General features: G+C 43.0%; 1 protein-coding gene across 1 annotated transcript; it reads left to right on the top strand.

The window, feature by feature from the left end:
• The first annotated feature begins 393 nt into the window (after positions 1 to 393).
• On the top strand, positions 394 to 25,034 carry mbtps1 (membrane-bound transcription factor peptidase, site 1). Its single transcript, XM_047596605.1, has 23 exons — positions 394 to 570; positions 4,782 to 5,338; positions 6,780 to 7,043; positions 8,985 to 9,200; positions 9,323 to 9,433; positions 10,503 to 10,612; positions 10,706 to 10,822; positions 11,634 to 11,701; positions 12,656 to 12,758; positions 13,473 to 13,624; positions 14,303 to 14,464; positions 16,857 to 17,001; positions 17,152 to 17,340; positions 18,081 to 18,253; positions 18,344 to 18,459; positions 18,605 to 18,761; positions 20,722 to 20,846; positions 20,948 to 21,025; positions 21,177 to 21,317; positions 21,413 to 21,544; positions 22,650 to 22,776; positions 23,409 to 23,539; positions 24,118 to 25,034. Exons 2-23 carry the CDS (start codon positions 5,113 to 5,115, stop codon positions 24,315 to 24,317), a joined length of 3,243 nt encoding a protein of 1,080 aa, XP_047452561.1. The 5' UTR covers positions 394 to 570; positions 4,782 to 5,112; the 3' UTR covers positions 24,318 to 25,034.

Raw genomic sequence — 25,034 nt, 5'->3', positions numbered from 1 at the left:
ACAAGGATTCAAATATATATCATTTTTGTGATAAATACGTCAATTTATAGAGTTTGTATTTCATTTTACTGAGTTTAAATAACATCTGTCTCAGTTGTATTTCACGATAGTAAACAGCGCCCTCTGGTGGCAAAAACGCAGCACGTCCGGAGAGGCTGGACTTAAAGTGGTAGCTGGAGGCCTGTTGGGTTGCCATGTTTGGTGAAAAGTGTCACAGTTTCTAAAGAAATGTGTCTCTTAAATAAGAAATTAAAATAGTCTCGATTTAACAGAGTTGTAATACGTTAGCTTCTCGAACAATACGGTAATATAATGGTGTTTTAAACATCTGAAAACGTAAAGAGGTGGCAAGTGCTGCTGATCCTCGAAGAGGATACGTTAGAGAAACCTGGCGCCCCCGCGAAACCAGACGTCAGTGGTCTGCGGCTGCAGCGTTTAGTTTTGTTGCTAGCTTTTGTTCGAAGGACGATGAACTAGGCACCGACCAGCCACCAACACTACCACACACGAACATTAAACGGCATCATATACCCTGAGATGAAGGTGAAGTCTGAGATATAGTGGACCTCGGTGAGTAAATTCAGCTCACACACCACCAACGTTCACTGTGAAACACTGCTAAGCTAGCTAGCTAACGATGTACATGTGATAGACTTGGTTCTGAAAAACATCTGTTAGCAATGGCTCTTTGTTTACAAAAAATATATTTCAGATCGCAGCTTTCGGGACTTTAATCCATATCTAAGTGTGTCCCGTTTAAAATAAGTGTCCTCTTCAAAAAAATAGTTATCCTCCTGCCTAGCACCTATGGATGCTTGCATGTGTTTATGCTGATAAAGTCGTGGCTACACAGCTTTGTTTTGTTAGTTTGCTCAAATAACCAGCTAGATGACGTTTTCAATTTTAACAATTAGTTTTGTGACAAAGGACGTGTCGGAATCGGACATGGTCATTTAAACTTGAACAGATGAAACCTCCCTCACGGATTTAAATCCCGTTCACAACACTTGAGCTTCCATACACTCCCTTATGTAAACTAAAGGTATGCAAGTGTTAGTAGTGCGTAGTGTGTATGGTTTGCTTAAGGAGTTAACCACGATCACTAGATGGCATAAGATGAAGGATGATTCACTAACGAGGAATTGTTTTCTGCACCACTGTGTGAGACAAAGTAGGCAACACAGCATCTGCAACTAATTCCAAGTACCTTTAGGTTTGGGTTAAACTTCAGTTTCACAGATTGATAGCCCTCCTGTTGATCCCACCTCCTTCCCTCTGATCCTCTCTAACTACTGATCTTTGCCCGGAGGCTTGATGCCCCCTTTTTTTGTGGCTTGGTGTCTTGTTGACACAAGTAGTCCCAGCCTGTCTTTTACAGCACAGCCCTAACCAGTAGGACCCCACACCACACGCCCCCATCCTGTGAGTAGACCGGCCAGGGGCTTTTAATTGCTTCGTCTACACCCCTGACACTTGAGTAAACTCGAAGCTGATGTATTTATCTGCTGTGTCATTAGCAGGAGGAGGCGTATGACCACACACACGCATGAAAATCACAGCACGGATGGGTGCTTTGGGTACAAACATGAATGTTAATGTCTTTGCTCTGGAAACTCACCTTGACTTGACTTTCTTCCAGCATTTTAGTTCAAAACTCTCCATTTTCTTACAAAAAAAAACCTGTAATTTATTAATCTATATTTGAGCTTTTAAATCAAGATCGTTTTGAGTCTAAAAATCGATTTCTAACACAGCCATAATACTTAAAGTTAGCCACTTGCAATCGGATCACCACGGACTCATGTTTTCGTAGATCATTGTTTCAGGATTTGAGTTCTATAAAGTGTCTTGAGACAATATGAGTTGTATTTGATGCAATATAGATAAAGTGACTCTGTATATTATGAGAAAACTGGAACCAACACTTTAAAGATTTCAGAAACTCTCCAGACTTCTTGTGCACATTTTCCATATTGTCACACAATGAACTTAATATACTTTTTTTTTTTTTAATCCTCAGGCTTAACAGACCTGCTAAAGTACCGTATAAGCAGTTACCATGGTCCCTGTGGATGAGATAAGTGTGCTGTGTCACTGAGAGAGAACCAGATGGCTTAAATTATACTTGAGCGATTTGGTAGTTCATAGCAAGTATAGGTATCATTACCACAAGCACACCATGATGCTAAACATAATTCAGGCTTGTTTACACGCTGCTGAGTCTTCATAGCAATCCATCCTAGCAGTGTGTCTTCTGGCGGGGCAGCGCACAAACATTTTTGCAGTAATGGAGGCTCTGGTTGACGTGTTTTTGTGCTGTGATGTGTTTAATTTCAGCGGTCGTCTCACAATAGATCCATTCTTTTCTGGATGAAATGGACTTAAACTAGACACACATATCGTGCTTACTGAGTAGCTGCACATGTGCTCTGTTCTCAGCAATGAAGCTTCACAGTTAGAGAGCAGCTGGTCCACGGTACAGTGAGTGGGTTACGCGAAGGCTTAAAGATAAAATAAATCCATAAAGATGAGGATTTCCGGGCACTTAAATGTTATAATATTACGTATTTTATGAATCTCACTCAAAGTGCACTCTCCGTGTCCCTCCGATGCAAAGCTGGATTTCTGCTTTCAGAACCAGACCACGCTGCAGCTCTGTGTACTTTATCAAATTTTAGCGTAAACCTTCCCAGAAATGGGTTGGGTTGTAGACCACAACAGTAGTGATTCATCCACGTCTCAGCGGCCAGACAAGCTCAGAAAAGTCAAGGGATGCCCCGATCAAGTTTTTTGGTTTCTTTAACAAACAAGCAAACGTTTTCTCTTGGCAGCTTTGACCTTAGCCACCTACTATTAAAAAGTGAAGGGGAAGAAGACATTTTGACATTACAAGGATGTGGTTTTGGTTTGTGGCAGAGCTAAAATAAATAACTACAAATGACGAAGCTGGTTGAAGCTCGATACTGGACCAGTGATTTTAGATTCCGATCTGGACACCCTCCTCCTCCCTTCCTACACACCATCTACTTTCAGTCATTTCAGTAACAGTTGCTGCTGTTCAGTGTTTATTAACTCCGACATGAGCTGCTCACTTCCAGTCGCCATTGCTTTGCCATTGCAGTACAAAAGGAAACTCAGCAGAACTGATTAGCTGCTGGCTTTGGCTACAATATGGCGCACCAGTGCACAGGTATGAAGGCTTGCATAGATGTGTTGCAGGAGTATAAACAGATCCTAAGGTTGGCGAGGACTCTACAGGAAGGGAAATAGTCTGGAACCCCCGTCAGCATGTGTGGGTCTTGCAGGTAGCTGTATGTCTCTAGATGTGTATTTTATTACTGGGTCCAAGCCTCAGGCCAGAAGGAAATAATCTTGTAACCTGCCCGGAATTTCTCTTTTGATCCTGCCCTGGAGGAGACACGGCTGGGAGGAGTGGTGTCATAAATGAAATTCAGTTTATGGTCAGTCAGACGGGCGAAATGATTTTCATTTTTTTTGTGCAGGTTTCTGTGAATCTGTGGCGTGTGCTGTGCCTTCCTGGTAAGCAGATGTAGGATGGGATTCATTACAGCTTAAGAATGCGTCTGATGAGGCTTTGTAGTGGTAAAGCAGCTTATAGGGTATCAGCTTTATGTTGAATCATCCCTGCAGGTGAGATAAAGTTTTATCTCTAGGAACGTGCTCTATCTAGTTCCAAGGCTGTTCCTCGAGGGCACTGCTAACTCTGAATAAGTGGCTAAATGGTCAGTACTTCAGTCTACATCCCTCTACACCTCCCTTCCTTCCCCTTGGCAAAGCGGAGGAAATGCTCCTGTTTTTTTATTTTTTTTCTAAATTCAACATGACGGGACAGAAATGGCAACACAATGTTGTTTTCCTTAGCCTCGGAGCGCTTCGACAATGAGCTAATTTATTATGTTTGCTGCAGTCTCCAAAGCATACAAATGGTTTCGTGTTGAATTTATAGAGACGGCCAGACCTGAGGCCAAGAGGCAAGTGAATAGATTGAGTCTGACTGATGCTGATGTTGTCATATCTGCATTGCATGTGTGTCGGCAGATATGCAAAAAAGATTTTGCAGTGCATAAAGCGCGGTAATGCGTTTTTATGGGCTGTAAGTTTGCATACCCGCCTCCTTCCTAATCCAAGTTACCTTTCCTGAATTATTAATGAGCTATGCCTTTCACTGAGCCAGCGTCTTCAGGTGTTAGCCAGCGCTACAGGTGTCACAGCCTAAACCTAACAATGATCATTCCTGTTTCTTCTAATAGCAGGGCGTGGGTGAAGCCTCAGGTTACATTCACGTCGCCTTCCCATCTTTTGTTAATCTTGGTTAATGCAATGTGCATTAACGCCACTGAACTCTGTGATCTTCAAACAATAGGAGCTAAGTCGGAGCTAATAAATGCGGAACAACTTTCACTGTAATCACAGCGGCCGCCTACAAAAGAGAAAAGACGTCCGTGTAGACGGTGTGTAGGAGGCAGAAGGAGGGAGGATTTATTTTGTTCCTGTCCAGCCACTCGGAGACGTGGGCGAGGAAATGCAATTTGGACTAACCGCAGTTGCATTGTCATAGCCGCGTGGTTCCGTTTCTGGGGAGGTGTTCAACAAGCTCCAACACAGATGCATAAATCTAGCTTCAGTGTAATTTAGGCAGAGGTACGATCAAACGTTTCAGGTGTGACAGATGTGTTTCTATAGCATCACACTTATATAAGGCCACTTAAATCTCAAGAGGATTTGTTCTAATTACGGTTGTTTGTTTCTTTTCCATGCAGATTAAAGCGTAAAGGATTGCAGAGGATCTCCGGACGGACACAAGCATTTCCCCCCCCATCACTGCTCCGTCCCATCTCCCAACCATCCTCTACTCCTACTGGTTGCGTGTCTCCTCTGGTTATCAACATGGCGACTATGTTCCCCCTCTGGCAGTGCTGCTAAACTTCCAGCCTGGACCACCACCATGGAGAGGAAACGCCGAAAGAAAGTAATCTAACTGTTCAGGCCATTTTCAGTATGGACTCACTTTTGGAGCTGTGGACCTGAAATGGGCCGTCTCAACCCCTGACCCCGAACCAGGTGTTTGCTGCTGCCGCCTGAACAAAAACAATGGTTTGCACTACGTCACAACTCAAAATGCTCCTCTTCGTGTGGGCGCCCGTGCTTCTGGGCCTGTTGGCAGGCTTCCTGCCGGCGGTGGGGACGGAGACGGAGGGAGGGGCCAAATCTACTTCAGACCCTGACCACAACACTAAGCCCCTCCCTTCGCCATCTGGCTCCAACTGCTCCCAGTTAACCCTCAAACTGGAGTTCTCCACCAAGGTGGTGGAACACGGTAAGATATGTTTTTAATAGTGTGTTCACAAGTTCAAGTTACAAGTTCTTATTATTTTTTGTTTTTGCACAATATGAACAAACTAAAACTAAATTAAGCTGGATTTGAGTACTTTTTGACAGAGAAAGGCTAGCTATTGCTCCATTTACCATCTTTATGCTAAGCTAAGCTAACCATCTTGGCAAGGAAGCGATTATGTATGAATGAGGTTGTGGTGTAAAGATTAGTTTTCAAAATTCTCTCTAATTCTTTATTGAATTGCTGACTTTAATCCCTTAAATATCCAGGAAAAAGATCAGGAAAGTTGTAGCACTTCGGAGAGACGCGGCTGCAATTCATTCGTATGTAATTATTATTTTTAAATATTGGCCGTAGAGATTCAGTGCAGCACTAAAATGAGAGCTAAAGATAAATGACAGGATATCTTATCAATGCCCTACTTTTAGTTGCAGTCAAAACATTTTTTATCTACGTCTGGCTTTATTCATCCACTAGGGAAATTACTTGCTCACAGTCGCCCAAATGCACATGAAACAAAACACGAAGATGACCAGTAAAAGAGAAATAGGTGTAAGGTGTAAAAATAAAATGTTAATAATAATAGTGACAGTATAATAAGTACGGTAAATACAATACGATTAGCAAAAAAGACTTGCATTTGTACAAATTGACAAGAGATAAAAAACATAGGAATAAATACATTACATACAAAGGAATGATAATGTAAGGTGCAATGATATGGATGATGATATGGATCTTTCACAGAATGGTGAGTTGTTGTAGACTTTATTCATCACAGGGGAGATAGTTTGATCACAGTAGCTCACTTGCACATAAAAACACCTTTGAGAACCACTATTAAAAACCAAGATCGAATAAAATAAAGATTAAAATAATCTCTTAAAATAAAATAGAAGCAAAACATTTACAATTTACAATATTAGCATATGAACAAATGTACAAGACACAGTCTGGTGATCAAAACATAACCAACCCAGAGGTTGAAGAGAGCAAGGAGAAGAGATATAGTTCTTCCTTTACTGCAGAAACACATGCAAAGTTTCTTCTTGAAGAGCACAGTGCCTCTGCAACACAGGGAATCAGTGCGTCATAGGCAGGTGTGGAAGTTCATTTACTGGGTTTTGTAGGAAAATACGAACAGATTGAATAATAGTTATTGTGCAGCGCTGAGCATCTACCACTCCCCGTCCAGGTATTGTGTTTTTGCACAACTTGATATTCAGGTTATGTCCTCATATTCCAGCTTAGGTTACATTCATATCTGACTCGTTTGTCCACTTTTAGTTGTCTCATGAATTTATATATCATGTAAAACACCTAATCATAGGTCATAACTGGGTCAAAGAGCCTGAAGTTAAACTGGATTGTGGGAATTTCTCTGTTAAAACCTCCTCCTCCTCCTCTGTTTGTCTCTCTGTAGAGTACATAGTAGCATTTACAGGGTATTTCTCAGCCAAAGCTCGCAACCTGTACATCAGCAGCGCCTTGAGGAGCGCTGGGGACGGCGCGCTGGAGTGGCACATCCTTCCCAGGGAAAACCCGGCCTCCGACTTCCCCAGCGACTTCGAGCTGGTCCACATCCGCCAAGCTTCGCCCAGCAGCCTGCTGACCTTAGAGGACCACCCTTACATCAAGAGGGTGACGCCGCAGCGCAAAGTGTTTCGCACGCTCAAATACGTACCCTGTAAGTCTCACACTACGGTGTTATTGTGACTGAATAAGGATCACAGTGTCTCCACATTTGGCACGTCTGATTGAGAAACGTAAAACTCTGCAAAAAAAGATACAGGAATCCGTTGGCCACCGCAGAATGTCTCTTTGTTCCTTCGGTCAGAGGATGCATTTCTCTCTGCGCCGTGTTTTTGTGGCGCAGAACAGGATTGTGTGTCTTAATGTGAAGAGCGCGGCCAAATTGGGGGTGTTGGTGCTGGACGCTGCGCTGTAGGGGGATGGGAGGAAGGACAGAGGGACGTCTGTGTTTGCTCACCCTGGGAGGGAGTAGGTGAGTCAGTGTGGTGGGGCTCGCCTGTGCAGAGGGGGCACACCCTGCGCCTGGCGCTGGACGAAACACTCACAACTTGCCGCTACACTGCTCATACGCAAATCAACTTCGTGTGTAGTGGAGGCAGATTTTTATTTTCTGTTGTTGTCTTGAAAAGCAACATGAAATAAGTTAGTTAGTCCATTATGTAAGATTAATATCGTGCGACGTTTCTAAACGGCAAAAAGTTAAAACAAAATAAAAGAGTTTTACAAGGTTGAAATGAGTAAATGATCTGAAAGCTGCTCCATGTTTGTACATAAAGGTTCTTAAACCTTGAAACTTAACTTTCAGATGGGTTAAGCTTCTGTTTGAAAGTTGGACAGATGTATATTTACACTCGTATTGTGTTGTCTCAGAGCTGGCTTTACAGAGCTGTTTCAAATTATGACGTGATATTAACCCCATACTGTCACTGGTTTAAATCTACAATAGTCAACAACATGCTTTTTCTAATGTGCTCACTGCGTTTACTCCAGTCTTCCAAATCTGAGTCAAGACATTATTCAATCTTTCGAAAAGTTGAAATGTGATGTAATTTCTCACCAAATTGTCATCAGTCTTTTCTTTGAGCAGCATTCTCACAAAAATGGACAGATCACTGCCCTCTCATGTATTTTGTGCATTTCAGTTTCTATACAAATTAAATGAAATTGTGGCACATTCAGTGACATCTAGCATGAAAATGCACATGATCAAAGTATAAATTTCTCTTAGTTTGATCAATAGTGTCATCACCTAGCAACCTCACAGTAAATCTAAGCCATCTGAGGAAGGCAGTGGAAATAATGCAAAAGAAGCTCTGGCATTTTGAGCTCAATAAGTAACCAAACAGGTAGTCTGTACATGTGAGAACTGATTTAGAATACATGTAGGAGGGTTAGTGCATGAGAACCCAGCACCAGCGTCACAGGGGAGGAACTGATCAAATATAATCAGCTGTTTAAACCTGTTCCAGGCTGTAAGAGTCGAGACTCTGAGGTGTCATTGTGTTAGTATAGAACGCTGAAATGGAAATCCAGCTTTACTCAGACTGCAATCAATGTAAATTTCTACAGATAAGACTCAGAGTCTGTGTTGCGGCAGTTGGTTTTACTTCATGAATCTGCTGCTTAGTAAAATAATATGTAATAAACTCATCAGGAGTAAAGATTAGAAGAGAAGACGTCACCCCCGAGCCTGGTTCCCATTTCACAGGCTGTGAAAGACCTGCAGGTCCTCCGATCATGCTCGCTAATGGCCCGACGATAATTTGTTCTCTCCAAGTGATTCAAATTGTGAAAAGATTGTCTCAATTGAGGCTGGTGTGATCAGCTACAAATCACAGCTAGATGGAAGGAGCAAGGGAGACGGGAGGCAGATATGAAGACTTGAAATAATGGATCAGAACACGACGAGCAGATTAACTTAAGACAATGGCGCTGTCAACAGGAGGAGCAGAAGTGGCACTTAGATGTAACGGGGCATGTTAATGAGACAGGACTCTATTGCTGTGATAAAGTGGCCTTGCAGCTGGCTGGAAAATCGATTGAACCGCAGTTTAGCTTTGCCCTTAATACTTTTCATTTTGTTCCTCCTCTATAGCCCCAGAACCAACTGCACCCTGCAATGCCACCCGCGGGACCCAGAAATGGCAGTCCTGGCAATCATCCCGCCCCTTCAGACGAACCAGCCTGTCACTCGGCTCGGGTTTCTGGCACGCCACCGGCCGCCACTCCAGCAGGCGCCTGCTCCGGGCCATCCCCCGCCACGTTGCCCAGATTCTGCAGGCAGATGTACTCTGGCAGATGGGACACACCGGTGAGTCGCTGACCTCTTAACGCGTCTGCTCAGACGAACATCAGCTACAAAATATCTTAAGCGCAGCAGGATTTAAAAGGCATTAAGTGAAACCGATTTCGTCTTTTTCGTGTGTGTTGCAGGCTCTGGTGTGAAGGTGGCAGTGTTCGACACAGGCCTGAGTGAGAAGCACCCACATTTTAAGAACGTGAAGGAAAGGACCAACTGGACTAATGAGAAGACACTGGATGATGGTGAGGAGAGAAAACAAGCTAATGTCGGTGATGACGTTGATTCATTTTTAGATTAATGCCAGTTGATGCATTTACATGGAAACTTTTAATTAGGATTCTTCGGACGGAAATACCCGTACATTAAAACTGACTAGTGAAAAGAGTAAGAATGTCTGCCAGTGTTAACGTAGTAGCTAACGTTCAGCTCCACGTTACCTTTAGCCTCTATTGTTAAAGGGCTTCAGTTATTCTGTTGGAATGGACCCTCGCATTGGTATTTTTTGTGTGACCCAGCAACATTAACACAGGAAGGTGGGACTTGAAAAAAGGTAGGGGACCTCTGGTTTGTGGTCAGGAGACCAATGTGAATGCCAACAAAGGGTCAATTCAGTTTTGTCAATAAAGTTGGGAAAACCAAACTGTTCTTGTTCGGAGGTTCAATGCTCCACAGTGGACAGAACCCCTTTGAACTTGTCTGTCTGAAAAGTTCTGATCTGACGTTTCGGGGCATTTAAACACATGTATCTTCATTTTATGTAATCTTAACGTAAAGACATAGACGCAGTAACCTACACACACAGCCAACGCCAGTGCCCACCATTTATACTCTGGTTAATCAGGTTATTTTTTGTTTCTACTTCCTGCTTCACTTTCAATAATGAAACTTTCACTGAAGACAAGTCATACAAATGTTTGGATCTGAACCTTCTCAGTTAACCCTTCCTCAATGTGTTCCATCTTCATTGATCCAGAACAATCTATTCAAAAAAAAAATCCAGCTGTGATGGAAAAGCAGCTGGAAATACTAAAGTGGAAACAGGCTACTACCAAGCGGACCAATCACAGCTATGATTAATTGAAGTTACGTTTCCATTTCCACGGTGCACGTCAACTATGGCGCTAGTTCTGCACAGGCTCTGTGTTGTAACTGTAGGTTCAATTTAATACACAAGTATAAACCGTCTATTGAGTTGGAAGCTCCGATTAGAGTGATTTTAGTTTGGTTAAAGAAGTATTGTCCATGTGAATGTAGTCACATCTGTGCAACACCTGTGTTGCTGGATGATGATCAGCTCATTTTGTTTTCCAGGCTTGGGCCACGGTACCTTTGTAGCTGGTGTGATAGCCAGCATGAGGGAGTGTCAGGGCTTTGCTCCCGACTCTGAGCTGCACATCTTCAGAGTGTTCACCAACAACCAGGTAGATTATTGTCATGTTAAAACCATTCACCACAACTCATCCGTCCTAAATGATGTCTGATCAGTGTCACTTATTTGTCTCTTCTCTCCCTAGGTTTCATACACCTCCTGGTTTCTGGATGCTTTCAACTACGCCATCCTGAAGAAGATAGACGTTCTCAATCTCAGCATTGGGGGCCCTGACTTCATGGACCACCCCTTTGTTGATAAGGTGAGGCATGGTTCCTCTTCCTGTCTGTAACCCACATGTTTAAGAGGCTGCAGATGGATAACCAGGTCAATCTCAACTGTGAGCAGATGTTCTGACGCCTGTTCTCAAAGTGCCCTTTCACTCTTTATGCTACACCCTCTTTCATAATGTCTTAATGAGCTGGAAAATAAGCAGGTCAACTGTCAGCAGTGCAAACGGGACAAACCAGCTACACAAACACATGCTACACAAACACAGTGTTTAAACTGTGCTCTTTAAAGTGTTCTCTGAGGAGTACTAATACAACATGACATCTGCTGAATCTAGTGTAGAAACATCTACCGTTACTATTAATTTGTTTTATTTATTTCACCTTTATTTTTTCAAGTGAGTCTATTGAGTTTTCATTTGCAATGACGACCTGGGCCAGAGGCAGCAAACAAAAGCTACATATACACATAGGAAGTTGTACAATTCATTACATGTTAAAAACAGTTCAAAAGTACAGTGTATAAAAATCATTCAGGCAATTAGTAATAGGAACAGTGATCACGCAGCAAATTTGTGAATGACAGGAACGGCAAGAGAGAGCTGATTTTTAGCTTCTGTTGCAAATGGTTTCAATCATTATAAACTGAAATGAGAAACAGCCACAAGAGGCGACGGGACAAACACTGTTAATGAGATTAAAATCCAATATGTCCTCCAGAATCAGTTCTTCTATATAGGCTCTAGTGCTTCATTAAACTATTAGTTCAGACCCTGGCCACATTAAAAAGCAGTATTCAATAACATTTATTCATTTTTTTCTTTGTATGTACTTGACTGGCAGGTGTGGGAGCTGACTGCAAACAGAGTGATCATGGTTTCTGCTATCGGCAACGATGGACCTCTGTATGGGTATGATAACGTCACCAGCTTCTGATGCAAAGAAACGATCTTTGCTATTCTTAACGTGAATTCCTATGTTGTCACTATGATTTGAATTACTGTTAGTAGGTTGTTTGTAATATCACCGAAGATACAAGAATTTGACTAACAGCACTTAACTTTTTAAGTGTCAATTTTGGTTCTACACTTGCTGCAATGTCTTGGTCACAAGGGGCTCATTACTTTTATTATTTATGTACTTAAATGCAGCAGTAAACCATTAGTCTAAAACAACAATTTTAGTTCAGGGGCCACATATCTGATCTCTGGGGCACTATGTAAACCAACAATCATTTTATAAAACATTATACAACAACATGAAATGTCTTTTTTTTGCAATTACATCACATTGTTAGCATCTACAGTTTAGTTCTGGGTCCCAGTTTTGTGTTTCCGTAACACTTTCCAAAACAGTGGGACCCCTAGTGGACATGTTAGAAACAGCAAATGCTCTTATAGCTAAAGCCAGAAGAGTTGTCCTGTAACAGACAGCGCTGTGACCCGTCCACGGTGTGTATCCCCCTCTTTCTTTTGCCTAATGAAAGCTAGGTTAGGCTCCAAACCCCTCACAACCCTCTCAAGGATGAGTGGTTACATAAAAGACATAAATGACTTACTTTTAATGTCCTCTACTTCATTCTTGCACTTGGCAAATGTTTCACACCCCTGGTTTAAATGTCCCCTTGCCTCATTTCACATAGTCAGTGTATGAGGACTTTATATTTTCCTGTTCGTCTGTGTTAAACTGCACACAAATGTTTACTCACCTTAAACTGTGTTTATTATCTAAAGGATCCTCTGGTTCCATGAGTTTTATGATCCAGGATCATAAAACTCTTTATCTTAACTACAAAACAGGAGGACAGCATGCTAAGATGGAGCCTTTAATTGTCTTTTATTTCTATAAATTTCTCTCTCTTTTAGCACCCTGAACAACCCAGCAGACCAGATGGACGTGATCGGAGTTGGAGGCATCGACTTTGAGGACAACATCGCCAGGTTTTCTTCTAGAGGCATGACCACCTGGGTGAGTTACTGCGTGAATACACACCCCATCCTCCAGGCAGACATCTACCGTAAGATCTGCCGTCTCTTTGTGAGCCAAGTCAACCATAATGTAAGCTCCTGATCCCTCATCCACATCCCATCCGCCAGTTTTTATCAGTGGAAGCCCAAAGCAGACTAGACTAGAATCTGATTGAGACTTCATTCAGTCGGTTTCTCTACCACCAGCCGACCATGAAGAGGTCCCCACATACCCTCTCAGCTTCTAGCCAGTTATACTTTCTGCTCAGCCCCTTCCTTTCTGTTTTCTTCTCAGTGTTTCATTTACTCATCCTCACATTTAGCTTTCAGAGAGTCGTGCAGTGGCTTTCAATTACCTTCTCTGACTGGAGTGGGGCTCCATGGCGTGGGCGTAATGACACAAATGGAAACACATGTTTTTTAAAGTGTATGAATCAGGGCTATTTTCAGCCTTGAATTACAGCTCGCTGTTCAGAAAAACGACTGATCTACACATGTATACGTTGGCAGAGCATCTCTTTTCTAAACAGAGGAAGTCTACACAGACAAAGTAAACGTTAGGGTTATGGCCACATGTCTGCTTTTCTATCTCAACTGTGATAATAAGCAAAAACAATGTGCCACTGTTCGTCAGTGTCCTCTGCCTGCTTACATTTTGACGCCACTCCTGTCTGAATCTCATGTTCTCTTATCTGCGTCACCGTCTCGTGCGCAGGAGCTGCCGGGGGGTTACGGCAGAGTGAAGCCTGACATCGTCACCTACGGCTCTGGCGTTAGGGGCTCGGGGATGAAGGAGGGATGCCGCTCGCTCTCCGGCACCAGCGTGGCTTCTCCTGTGGTGGCGGGTGCCGTCACGCTCCTGGCCAGGTTGGTTTCACGAGCACGTGTGTGAAAACACGAGGGACTTTTGTTATGTAACCTTTGCAATAAAGTCAAATGTTAGCGTTGGATGCAGGGAAGCAGGAAACCGGTGGAGCTGCAGTGTCTTTCCTCAAAGATTAAGTGGATGCTTGCAGCAGTTCTCTAGTTGAAGAGCATCCCTTAGTCGGTGCTTAAAAAAGAAGGGAGCAAAAATCTCTGGTGACCTTGTCTTAAAAACGTGTCGCTGGAAACTGTGGAGAGCTCTCTGAGGCTCTCCTGCGCCGACTGGGGTGGTGACACTATTATACGACACGCAGCATAATACGCAGCGTTATATATGACTTAATTGCCTCCTGTTTTAGTAATCTTCCATGAGCAGGCGGTGAAATGTGTCCCGGAGGAAGGAGGTGTGTCACTGATAAATGTTTGGTATTATTCCCAGTCTGTCAATATCCCCACCCTTACAAGCTGAAAGCCGCCTCGTCGCCGAGCTGTAACTGAGCTGATTTGTGAGCTCATGTTGCCGGGTCATCACACCGCCCTTTGTGACAACACCTCTCGCTTCGCACACACAAATAAGAAGCCACCTCTAGTCTTTCCTCCATCGCTACCTCTGGATGAAAAGAGGAAAGAGGAATCTGACACACACACACAAAAACAAAATAAACCTCTTCTGTCCTGCAGCACCGTTCTGAACCGGGAGCTGGTGAACCCGGCCTCCATGAAGCAGGCTCTGATTGCCTCGGCCCGCAGGCTGCCCGGCGTCAACATGTTTGAGCAGGGACACGGGAAACTCGACCTCATCAGAGCTTACCAGATCCTCAACAGCTACAGACCTCAAGCCAGGTAAATGCCTCAGTGCAGACACCAAATAAACACCAAAAAAATAAATAAAAAAACCCACCATTCATCATGTTCACAGCCCTTGCGTAACGCAAAGAGCAACTCACTGATGTCACTGTCTAACATCTGCCAAGGAGAATCACAAGCTCAGACTGGCAGGATTATAGTCGACCTTTAAAAGACTCCTTCACTGACTTTTACAGTATTATAGCGTGCACCATCATGCAGAGCACCAGGTAGCTTTGAGTTTATGTCACTGTTAGACATAAAGTTAATAGTGTTAAAAATCTCTTTAAACCAGAATTTAACCAGTACTTTATTATAACCCAGACTGTAGGGACTCTATGTCTTTCATATAATATGACGCAGTGTCTAAATAGTGGGAATGCCCAGTTCTTGTACACAATATTCCGCCAAAAACAATCCCCACAACAATTTGACGTCTTGTGATAAATATGATAAACGCAACTTGATGACGTCGCCGTGCGCAACGTGCTCAACATACCCGCAGCCGTATCTCACCTGTGGCTAAATGGAAGTGGATGTGGAACTAACTTGTCCCATATGCATGGTTTGCAAAAAAAAAAAAAAAAGGTAATGGCTAAAGATAGAAACACAACTAATTTATTCCACCATCTGAAGTACAACCACAAGCCGGAGCATGAGGAGAGCTAGCAAATGCGTCAGGAGAAAGCAGCCACGTCCTCCTCCGTTAAATTAGGGTGACCAGACGTCCCAGATTCCTGGGGACAGTCCCGTGTCATGTTCCCCTGCCAATGATGTCCCTGAAAATGTCCCCAATTGTGGCGTTTTATGAATGTGAAATAAAAAAAAATGTTGCGCACAGACAACGGTTATGAGTCAGTCGCGCTGCTATTGACATTACAGACATATCAGATTAAATACGTTTAAATATGAATAAATATGTCAAAATAGATGAAACCGTGATTGTCCCTGCGGTCTAAGTGGTGGAAAGATAAAACTGAAGGGATGGGTTTATGCCTGGCGGAAGACATGCTGCTATTTTCACATTTCAGACATTTTTGATGAGTCACAACAGGTTTCTTCCTACTAAGTAGCTAAGCAGCTTATTTGACTATAACTATCATCTCAGAGCTGTCAAGACAGAATACAGATGATTGAGTCAAAAACATGTTTTGGAATTATAACATTTTTTTAATTTAGATTTTATCAGGATAAATTTTAACCCATCCCTGTTTGACGTAAACATCTCTGGAGATGCGTACCAGCGCGCTGTGGCAACAAAAATAAATAGTTTATGTTCCGTGTCTGGTCTGAAACCCATCGTGACTGTGGTTTAAGCGTTTAGAAAGAGGTTGTGTAGAACAGAATAATGCTGTCTCATCGCGGCGTCTCCTGAAGCCAAAGGTTCAAACCGCCGCTCGTCTAAACTCAGCTGCTGTTTGACCCCGTTCACACCAGCTGCTCACTTCTCCTCTGTTTCTGTCTGCATTTCTTCGACTCCTGTGCACTTCCACCTGGTTTTCCAGTGTGTTCTCGTGCCTGAAGAGGTGGAGCGAGGTGACCTTTCACGCTTTTGGACTGATGTTTTTCCGATAGATTGTGAGATAACTGATCCAGGCACATATAACACGTTAATACGAGGCGTGCGTTCAGCGACGCACAGCTGGTTCATGCAATGCATTTCCTAATCCTCGTCTCTCGGCGTCTCAACAAGCACAGAAAATTCTCCCCGTTTCTACCTCCCACACACCAGCCACTCTCTTTCATTCCAGTGAAAGTAACCGCTGCTCAAGGTTTATTCATTTTGACTCCAGCATGTTTCCATTGTTTGAAGAACACTCGACCTCTGACTAGCCACCGACTAGAGTTTCAGCAGCTCAGTCACAGAACGATGCCGACGATGTTGTAAACTGTAAGAGTTTACAACATCCTGTGTTGACTATGATGCAAATTCTGAATAGAGCCGTTGTAGGAGCATAAACAAAGCAACGGCTGCTTGTAGAATATGGTTTAGATCCAGCTACAATGTGAGATAGATGCAGGTACAAAGTGTTCTTAACCTGCTCCAGAGGTGGTTTTATTCAATTATATTTGAATATTGTTCCAAAGCCATGTCTTATACTTCCTCTTCTTCCTCTTTCTTTCTTTTTTCTTTATAACTTCTGGTTCTTTATGAATCAAATGTCTGCTTTCTTGTTTGGTTCTCTTTCTGTTTTCTTTTATTTTCATTTATTAATGGGCAAAATATATATTTTCTTGTCCAGCGTGTCTTTGTTTTTTCTTTTTAAAATAGAAAATCGAATAAACTCTTATTTATTGTAGTGTCTAAAACCAAACGTGACACCAAAAAGTACATGATTCTTTCTCTCGTCTCGCGTATTATCCTGACCCCGTCCTCGTGTCCTCCCAGTCTCTCCCCCAGCTACATCGACCTGACGGAGTGTCCGTACATGTGGCCTTACTGCTCTCAGCCCATCTACTATGGAGGGATGCCCACCATCGTCAACGTGACCATCCTCAACGGCATGGGCGTCACCGGCAGGATTGTCGACAAGGTGAGCAAACGATAACGCGACTCCTGTAAGCGGACAGTTATCTACAGAGCACTGAAGTGTTGCTAAAGGACGAGTCAAGGATGAGTTGACCTGGATTTTTCGTCCTGAGGAGCTCTAAGCCCACTTAAAGGTCGACTCTCTCCCGTTCAGCCCATCTGGCAGCCCTACCTCCCCCAGAACGGAGACCACATCGACGTGGCCGTCTCGTACTCGCCGGTGCTGTGGCCGTGGGCCGGCTACCTGGCCGTGTCCATCTCCGTGGCCAAGAAAGCCGCGTCATGGGAAGGGATTGCTCAAGGTCATGTGATGGTCACCGTGGCGTCGCCTGCAGAGAATGATGTGAGTCACTGTCCTCGAACAGCTTTAGCTTTTTCTAGAGCAGCGGTTGCAAAACTTTTTTTGCGACCTGGATCTCTGCTGCCTTTATAGTGTAGTTTTATATTTACTGTATATTCCTTTTTTTCACACATGTGACTCGGTTAGTTTTGTAAATTTGCAGTCATGCGACTCCTGAAAGTTTAAAATCATTTATCTTATATTTTTAGCTTGGTGCATCCTTTAAGCTGTTACTTTTAAAATCTTGTATACTTATATTACTAACTATGATTTATTTTACTTAGCCATTTCATCAATTATTTTTGATATTTCAGCAGCCTATTGATTCATTTTTGGTTTTTATTTATGTATTAAATTGATTTAATTCCTGTTGTCTATGATTTACCTGTAGGGAACTAGTTCAGTTGTTTTTCAATATAATTCTCTCAGTTATTCTGCAATTAATTTTTCCACTAACAATCTATCACCCTTAGCCCGTTGCTCAAATTGCTGGAGCTGCTTCTCGGCATTAATTAAAATATTTACTTAATTATTGAAACCATGTATTGAAAGTATTTTATTTATCTTCAGTGGCGACACATAGCTTTTAATGTGTTAAAGCATATTCGCCCCCCCATTATCTTTCCACGCATCCTGCTGGCTGCCACTCTACCAACCGGTGTTGTCGAAAATTTAGCTTGTGCAACTTATTATTCCTCCCGAGATGTGACCCTCTGCCTCCTTGACATTTTCCCTCCTTGCAGTCGGAGGTGGGAGGAGAGCTGACTTCCACGGTCAAACTTCCCATCAAGGTAAAGATCGTGCCGACTCCCCCGCGCAGTAAGAGGGTGCTGTGGGACCAGTACCACAACCTGCGCTACCCGCCCGGCTACTTTCCCCGAGACAACCTGCGCATGAAGAACGACCCTCTAGACTGGTGCGTGTGTGTGTGTAGACGGAACTGAATTTAAGTTGAGATTGTTTTTTAATGTATTCATTTTTGATTATTATGTTTTCCCATTTTCAGGAACGGTGACCACATCCACACTAACTTCAGGGACATGTACCAGCACCTGAGAAGTATGGGGTACTTTGTTGAGGTGCTGGGAGCTCCCATTACGTGCTTTGATGCCAGCCAGTACGGTACGAACTCAGAACCAAATATTAAATTAACGTGTGCGGCTCCAGGTCATACACAATGAAGCCTTTTCTCTCAGACAGCTGATTGCCTTTGACTCGGGAGAAAATAACAAACTAATGGGTTTTTTTGCCTTTTGCTTCCCTGCAGGCACACTGTTGATGGTGGACAGCGAGGAGGAGTATTTCCCAGAAGAGATCACCAAACTGAGGAGAGACATCGACAACGGCCTGTCACTCATCGTCTTCAGCGACTGGTACAACACCTCCGTCATGAGGAAGGTCAAGTTCTACGATGAAAACACCAGGTACTCCTCTCTCCACGGTTTATTAGAGCTGATTATTGATGAGAAAATGAACCCTAGTGAATGTGATAGATTGGTAAAACCTTGTCATAAATGATGGCATCATACATGGAGACAAACGTGGAGCAGCTCCTTTGAGTAATATTTAAATCCGGTTCTGAGAAAAATTCACTTTAACTTTCAAACATTCAGAATCTGCACTCAGTTCCTCATAACGACAAAGTGAAAATAGAGTTTTTGAAATACTTGCATATTTATTCAAACTGAAACACCACATAGACATACGTATTCAGGCCCTTTACTCAAATCTTTTGTTTTTTCTTTTGTGTGTGTGTGTGTATGACGCAAAACGCTTCACACACCTGGATTGGGGGATTTTCAGCTCAGGCAGGTTGGATCAGGAACCACCTAAGCTACCCCCATCCTATAGCAATGACAACCCCAGGAGGTTGCAGCCAAATCAAAAAATGCGTGGGAACTGCTAAAAAAACAAAGAAAAAACAAGAATAGCTCAAAGTGTTGCCCAGGCTTCCAGACTCCCAGATCACAAGTATCTGCAGGAGTCGCTGGAATAAGCCTGATCCACGGAGGCTCCTCCCCTCAATCCACAGGATGAGGCAGAGCTGCTTTGGACCCTAGAGTGTATAAGGAAAGTGGTTTTAATGTTATGGCTGATTCGTGTATGTCAGAGAACATCATCTGCCATGAGAATAAAGAATTTGCAACAAATTGTATTGTGTTGAATAACATGCAGCACAGGCCTGTATGATGAAATACTTTTCAACGCACGTTCACTTTCGCTATATAAAATGAAAAACAACACATTCTTTTAATTTATTTATAAATGTAGTAAAAATATGTGGTTGCAGACTATTAACCACCATTTTGTAACGTTATATTTTTAGCACTAAATAATCATTTATTTCTCGGCTGCTTTAAACCAGCGAGGAAAATGCAGAGAAGAACAAAACAAAATCATGCAGGATCCAATCAATCATAGAAGAAAAGTTTTATTCTGCAAATGGGCATAAATTGGCACTGACTGAATGTTTCCAAAGAACTTCTTGGACGGGCACACCACTGCAGAGCAGCTCTTTATCCACGACAACTGCAGAAAAAGTCATCAAGTAATGCAGATGCAGGCTTTTGATTAATCGTTCCCTTTGTGGAATGAGCTGTAGGAACTTGAAATGACGCCGTGCTCCAGAATGGTGCGATTTTTCTTACTCGAGAAGTTTATTTTCAAGTGTCTTATTTAAAAAGATCAATGCGTCCCCGTTCCCATGTTCTGAAATGATTAGACATCCATTACTCCGCAAATGCTTTCAGTAGCAGCTCCATCGCGTCCTGATGATGGCGAGATAAACTGTGCTGCATCACGGTTTCTGTCAAACTCGCTCTCTGCAGCGTTGGCCTCTGTTCTCGCTCTGTAATGTGTGTCATATATCACGACTTCTCAGATGCAGAGCTCCTCATGCAGAGATAACCACCCGGTCCTGGCTGCTCCATTCATATCCCGCGCAAGCTGTCGCACAATACCCGCAGGATTAAGAAGTCTTAAATGCAGTTAAATATAGTCTTTATGGGTTCAAGATATTATGCTGAGAAATTCAGTTTTAATTGAATGGCGATGGTTCATTTCAGAGCTTTCAGTGTACATCTGTTTTTTCAGGACAATTTAACTTAGAGGGAATTAGCAACTCTGATTTATTCTGTTATGGTTATTATGATTATTGCTATTATGGTTATGATTATTATGAATGTGCTTCTATTTTAAAGGTTTTAATGTTTCATTCTAATGAAACCTGCCGACACTCAGATTTTTTAGTCTCAATTCCCTGTGGTGAAATTGACTTTCTCCATAGTTTGAAAGTAAAGTTTAATGTTCCTTGAATGGCGTATTTATTTTTCCGTTGCCTCGCTTGAACGGCTGTGCAGACGATTGTCTTGATGTGACCTGCAGGCAGTGGTGGATGCCGGACACAGGGGGCGCCAACGTACCAGCTCTGAACGACCTGATCTCGGTGTGGGGGATGGCTTTCAGTGACGGGCTCTATGAGGGAGACTTCACCTTGGCTGATCATGACAGTAAGACATTCAAATGGGCTCCTCTGGCCAAGTTTAGTGTTGTTTTATTTGGTTTCCACTAAATAAACGTGTTTTTGCGTCTTCCTCTTTGTGTGTGTCAGTGTATTACGCCTCAGGCTGCAGTATCGCCCGTTTCCCTGAAGATGGGATCGTAATTGCCAAGAACCTGAAGGACCAAGGTACCAGCTCCTTATAGTCTTATAGTATTGAACGTTGGTTAGTGTAGCATAGTGCTGGCAGGCGGCCGTGCAGGCTGAAGCAAAATGTTTTAATCTGTCTTCCTTTAGTTTAGATGTGACACTACAGTTTGTGTGTTTTTTCTCCCCTCAGGTCTAGAAGTGTTAAAGCAGGAGACCGCAGTGGTGGAGGGGGTTCCCATCCTCGGACTGTACCAAACGCCGTCTGACGGGGGAGGCCGTATCGCTCTGTATGGAGATTCGAACTGTATAGACGACAGCCACAGACAGAAAGGTGACGTCTTTCATCTTTTTCAGAGAGGTGATAATTGGCCGCAGAAGCAGAGGACTGAATTTCTTCATTTTTTATTTCTGTCGTTAATTTCACAGACTGTTTCTGGCTGTTGGACGCCCTGCTTCAGTATACTTCCTACAGTATGACGCCTCCCAGCCTCAGCCACTCCCACAGCAGAGTAGCACCTCCCACAGGCGTCGAGCGCCCACTGCCACAGAGGCTGGAAGGTAAGGAGGGGATTCAGACAATAGCTGCTAATTGCTCCCACTCTCATCATCATCAAGAGCATGAGCTAAATGTTTACCGGTTTTTCTGGGTTTGCCTTGATGGAGGAAGTATCTGGAGCTGCGGTGAAAATAGATTTTTGATTTAATGACACCCCCTCTCCACCTTTTAGAAAATGGATGGTGGGCATTTCATAAGCACAACCCTCACTAACATTAGTGGCATCTGTTAGATTGTGTCTTAAAGACTGTTCAGACCTCGCATTAACATCCGTCCTGGAAAATCCAACCGCCAGCTGGCATTCACAAACATGTCTGCAGACAGCTCCTCAAATCTCAGTTTGGAGCTCTGTTTGCAACCCTAACCACAAGTAACTGTTTACTTGTGTGTACAACAGAACTTTGGCTCAAACGTTAAGGTATTATGCACAAAGCTCAGATTCTAACTCCAACCCTGAAAGCTTCCATATGCACCGTAATCACCGGTAATGAAGGTAAATAAAGACAGGAGTTATTGAGGAAACATATCATTTAGGCAGCTCCTTCTACATCAACATGATCACATGAATAATTCACCACATGCCGATACGTCATTTAATAACAGACTCACACACACACACACAGTGAGTGCATTCTTGTTTAGACTTATTTATTGTTTAGTTAGTTAACAGCTACAAGAACAGAATATTTCAGAAAGGGTCTCATTGCTTTTTTCCCTGAATGAATGATGTAAGAGCGCCCTCTTAAAGTACGAGGTCTTTAATAATGTGACTCAGGACGCAAAGAAATTCACCTTTAAATGTGGTTAGACATCCCAATGCGTCCTGGGTGTGTTTACACTTCTACTTTAAGATGGTTATTTAGGATCAGATTTGCCAGGATGGATGTTAACGTGAAGTCATAACGGGGCCAAATTCTGGGCAGTAGGTCTCTATAAAGTGTAAATACCAACCACGTTTACAGTTGGAAAAGACATGTCAACAATTTTGCACTACTGTAATACTACAACTGACTACTGGGGGAAAAGGATGTAATGTTAGTTTATTACACTATAATTACACCTTCCTATTATGATTCACTTATATGCATATCGTATTACTTTTTCCAGGTAACCATCTCTACCGCTACTCCAAGGTTCTGGAGGCTCACCTGGGAGACCCCAAGCCACGCCCCCTACCAGCCTGCCCCCATCTGTCTTGGGCGAAGCCACAGCCGGTCAATGAGACGGCTCCTAGGTAGTGTTCTCAGTACACGTCTGTTACAGCCTGCCACACATATACACAGAGTCCAGAGTTTTGTGGCATGTTAAACTGAGGTTGTCGTTTGGTTTTATTGTGATTTGCAAATGCGTTTGCATTTGGTTTACTGCACCACTGTCTCTGTTTTTTTATTTTTATAACTACATCCTAGTGAGATCACATGATAGTGCTTACCCTATCATACCCTGATCTGATCTGATAAACTTAATATTCTGTTGGGTGTGCAGGTTTGAGATCAGAGAGAGAGGAATGTCTGTGATGCAACCTAATTTTTAAAATTCAGAATGATAATTAAACTTTCATCGTAACATTTGGATTTCTTAGCGTTTTACTTGTCGTGACAGTTTCCTTTGTTGGTACTGTCATCCAACAAGTCTAGAGAAGATCATAGTGTGTTAACTGTTTTTGTGCACGCTGCTGTTTTTGTTGTTTTTCCATCAGTCAGAGCTGAGTAGAGGAACAGCAGGAGGGCGTCCGAATTTCATCACAGGATGCTTTGAAGCAGTCGATTTGTTTTCTAACACAGGATTGGACTAATGAGTGACTAAAGCATGATTCTGCACATTTTGTTTTTTAATTTAGAGTTTCTTTATTTTTCCTCCTCTCAGTAACCTGTGGAAGCACCAGAAGCTTCTCTCTGTGGATCTGGACAAAGTGGCTCTTCCTAACGTGAGGGCGTACCGTCCCCAGGTCAGACCTCTGTCTCCTGGGGAGAGTGGGGCCTGGGACATACCTGGAGGTAAGAGAGGACCAAAATGGAAGGAGAAAGCTTAAATTGACATACATTTTAAAAAAATTATTACCACTTGGGACTACTGCTGGCACCATTATGATGCTTATGGTTGTCGTGGTTAGAGACGAGGTTAGCAGACTTGTCTCCACAAAGTGAGTCAACGATTCCAACCTCAGGCTATTGGAGCTGAGCACCAAGGATTTGGATTAGCATTAGCATTAGCACAGCTACCAGTTGGCCCCATTGAAAAGCAGGGAGTAGGCTATTTCAGAAGAATGGAAATGCTGTAAATTAGAGAAGCTAGCATGTCACATATAAGACTGACTGCCACCAATTGTCCTTGGATTAATTCTTCCTGATAAAAGGACAAAATATAGCCAACTTAAAGCAGCATTCATGTTATATCAATCATTATATCTGCTGCACCTAGCTTACCTCTTACTAGCATTACACTGAAGTAAAAAGTTGGGTGGACATTCTCCAAGGTTTCTTTTTAATGCTTCTTGTTCTTTTTCAGTAATATAAGACTTTACCTAAATGAAAGAATTTGCTAAGAATTAATGTGGTTGTCTTCTTCTCTTCAGGGATAATGCCCGGTCGCTACAACCAAGAGGTGGGCCAGACCATCCCCGTGTTCGCCTTCCTGGGAGCGATGGTCGTCCTGTCCTTCTTCGTGGTCCAGCTCACCAAGGCCAAGAGCAAACCCAAGCGCAGGAAACCCCGCATCAAAAGGCCCACGTACCTCCAGCAGCAGTCGACGACTGGCAAGAACCCAACGGTTTAACTGCAGCTTGGAGCACATTGCTGGGTTTACCTCCTGAAACTGAGACGCTGTTAATAAGGACAACTTTTTATTGACGTTGGAAGTTTGAGATTGGAGTCGTAACGAACTGTCGACGCAGACGTCGTGTTTTTAAACTCTAGCCTGTCGGACACGGACTTCCTCCAGGCGTCTCATGGACGCTCTAAAAGTTTTTGTGCCTCTCGTCTGTTCAAGGCTGTCGTGGGTGTTAGTGTGTGTTTGTGGACCAATGAACAGTATTAGACAGTGTTACACACAGTGATACACTTGACCCTAGAAAGGCCTGTTCCAGACAGTCATGGTGTCTACATTTCGTTCTCTCTTCTTTGACCAAACTGTTTCTTTATGAATGAAATGTGTCAGACTTTTATATTTATTTAATTTGTTACCCTAACAACCTTGAGAAGTAAACACAACACAGGATCACACTATCAGAATAAAAGCGTTGGCGTACTCACGCATTCAATCATGCAGATATTTCCGGCATGAGAGCCATGGGATTATTGAGGCATCTGTCCCTGGTTTTGTACGTCCTGCCGTCTCCGTTTCAAACCTTTTCATTGTTTGTATATTTTATATAATGACTGAACTCTGGCCAGGTGTTCTGCTGATATCCTCCTCCATGATCACACGGTCAACAAAGTAGCATTGACAGACTTTGTTCAGATATATCTCATCAATAAAAAAGCATAATCAAAA

The sequence above is a fragment of the Mugil cephalus genome, chromosome 10 (genome assembly GCF_022458985.1).
Source record: "Mugil cephalus isolate CIBA_MC_2020 chromosome 10, CIBA_Mcephalus_1.1, whole genome shotgun sequence".
In the NCBI taxonomy this organism is placed as follows: domain Eukaryota; kingdom Metazoa; phylum Chordata; class Actinopteri; order Mugiliformes; family Mugilidae; genus Mugil; species Mugil cephalus.
Note: the sequence above shows the minus strand (reverse complement) of the source record. Positions and strands in the feature narration are given on the sequence as shown.

Excerpts from the sequence above, each read along its gene's own strand:
- mbtps1 (XM_047596605.1), top strand. The coding sequence starts at position 5,113 with ATGGTTTGCACTACGTCACAACTCAAAATGCTCCTCTTCGTGTGGGCG. Across the intron at positions 13,625-14,302 it reads GCCGTCACGCTCCTGGCCAG|CACCGTTCTGAACCGGGAGC; the intron begins GTTGGTTTCACG and ends TCTGTCCTGCAG. Across the intron at positions 18,254-18,343 it reads AAGAACGACCCTCTAGACTG|GAACGGTGACCACATCCACA; the intron begins GTGCGTGTGTGT and ends TCCCATTTTCAG.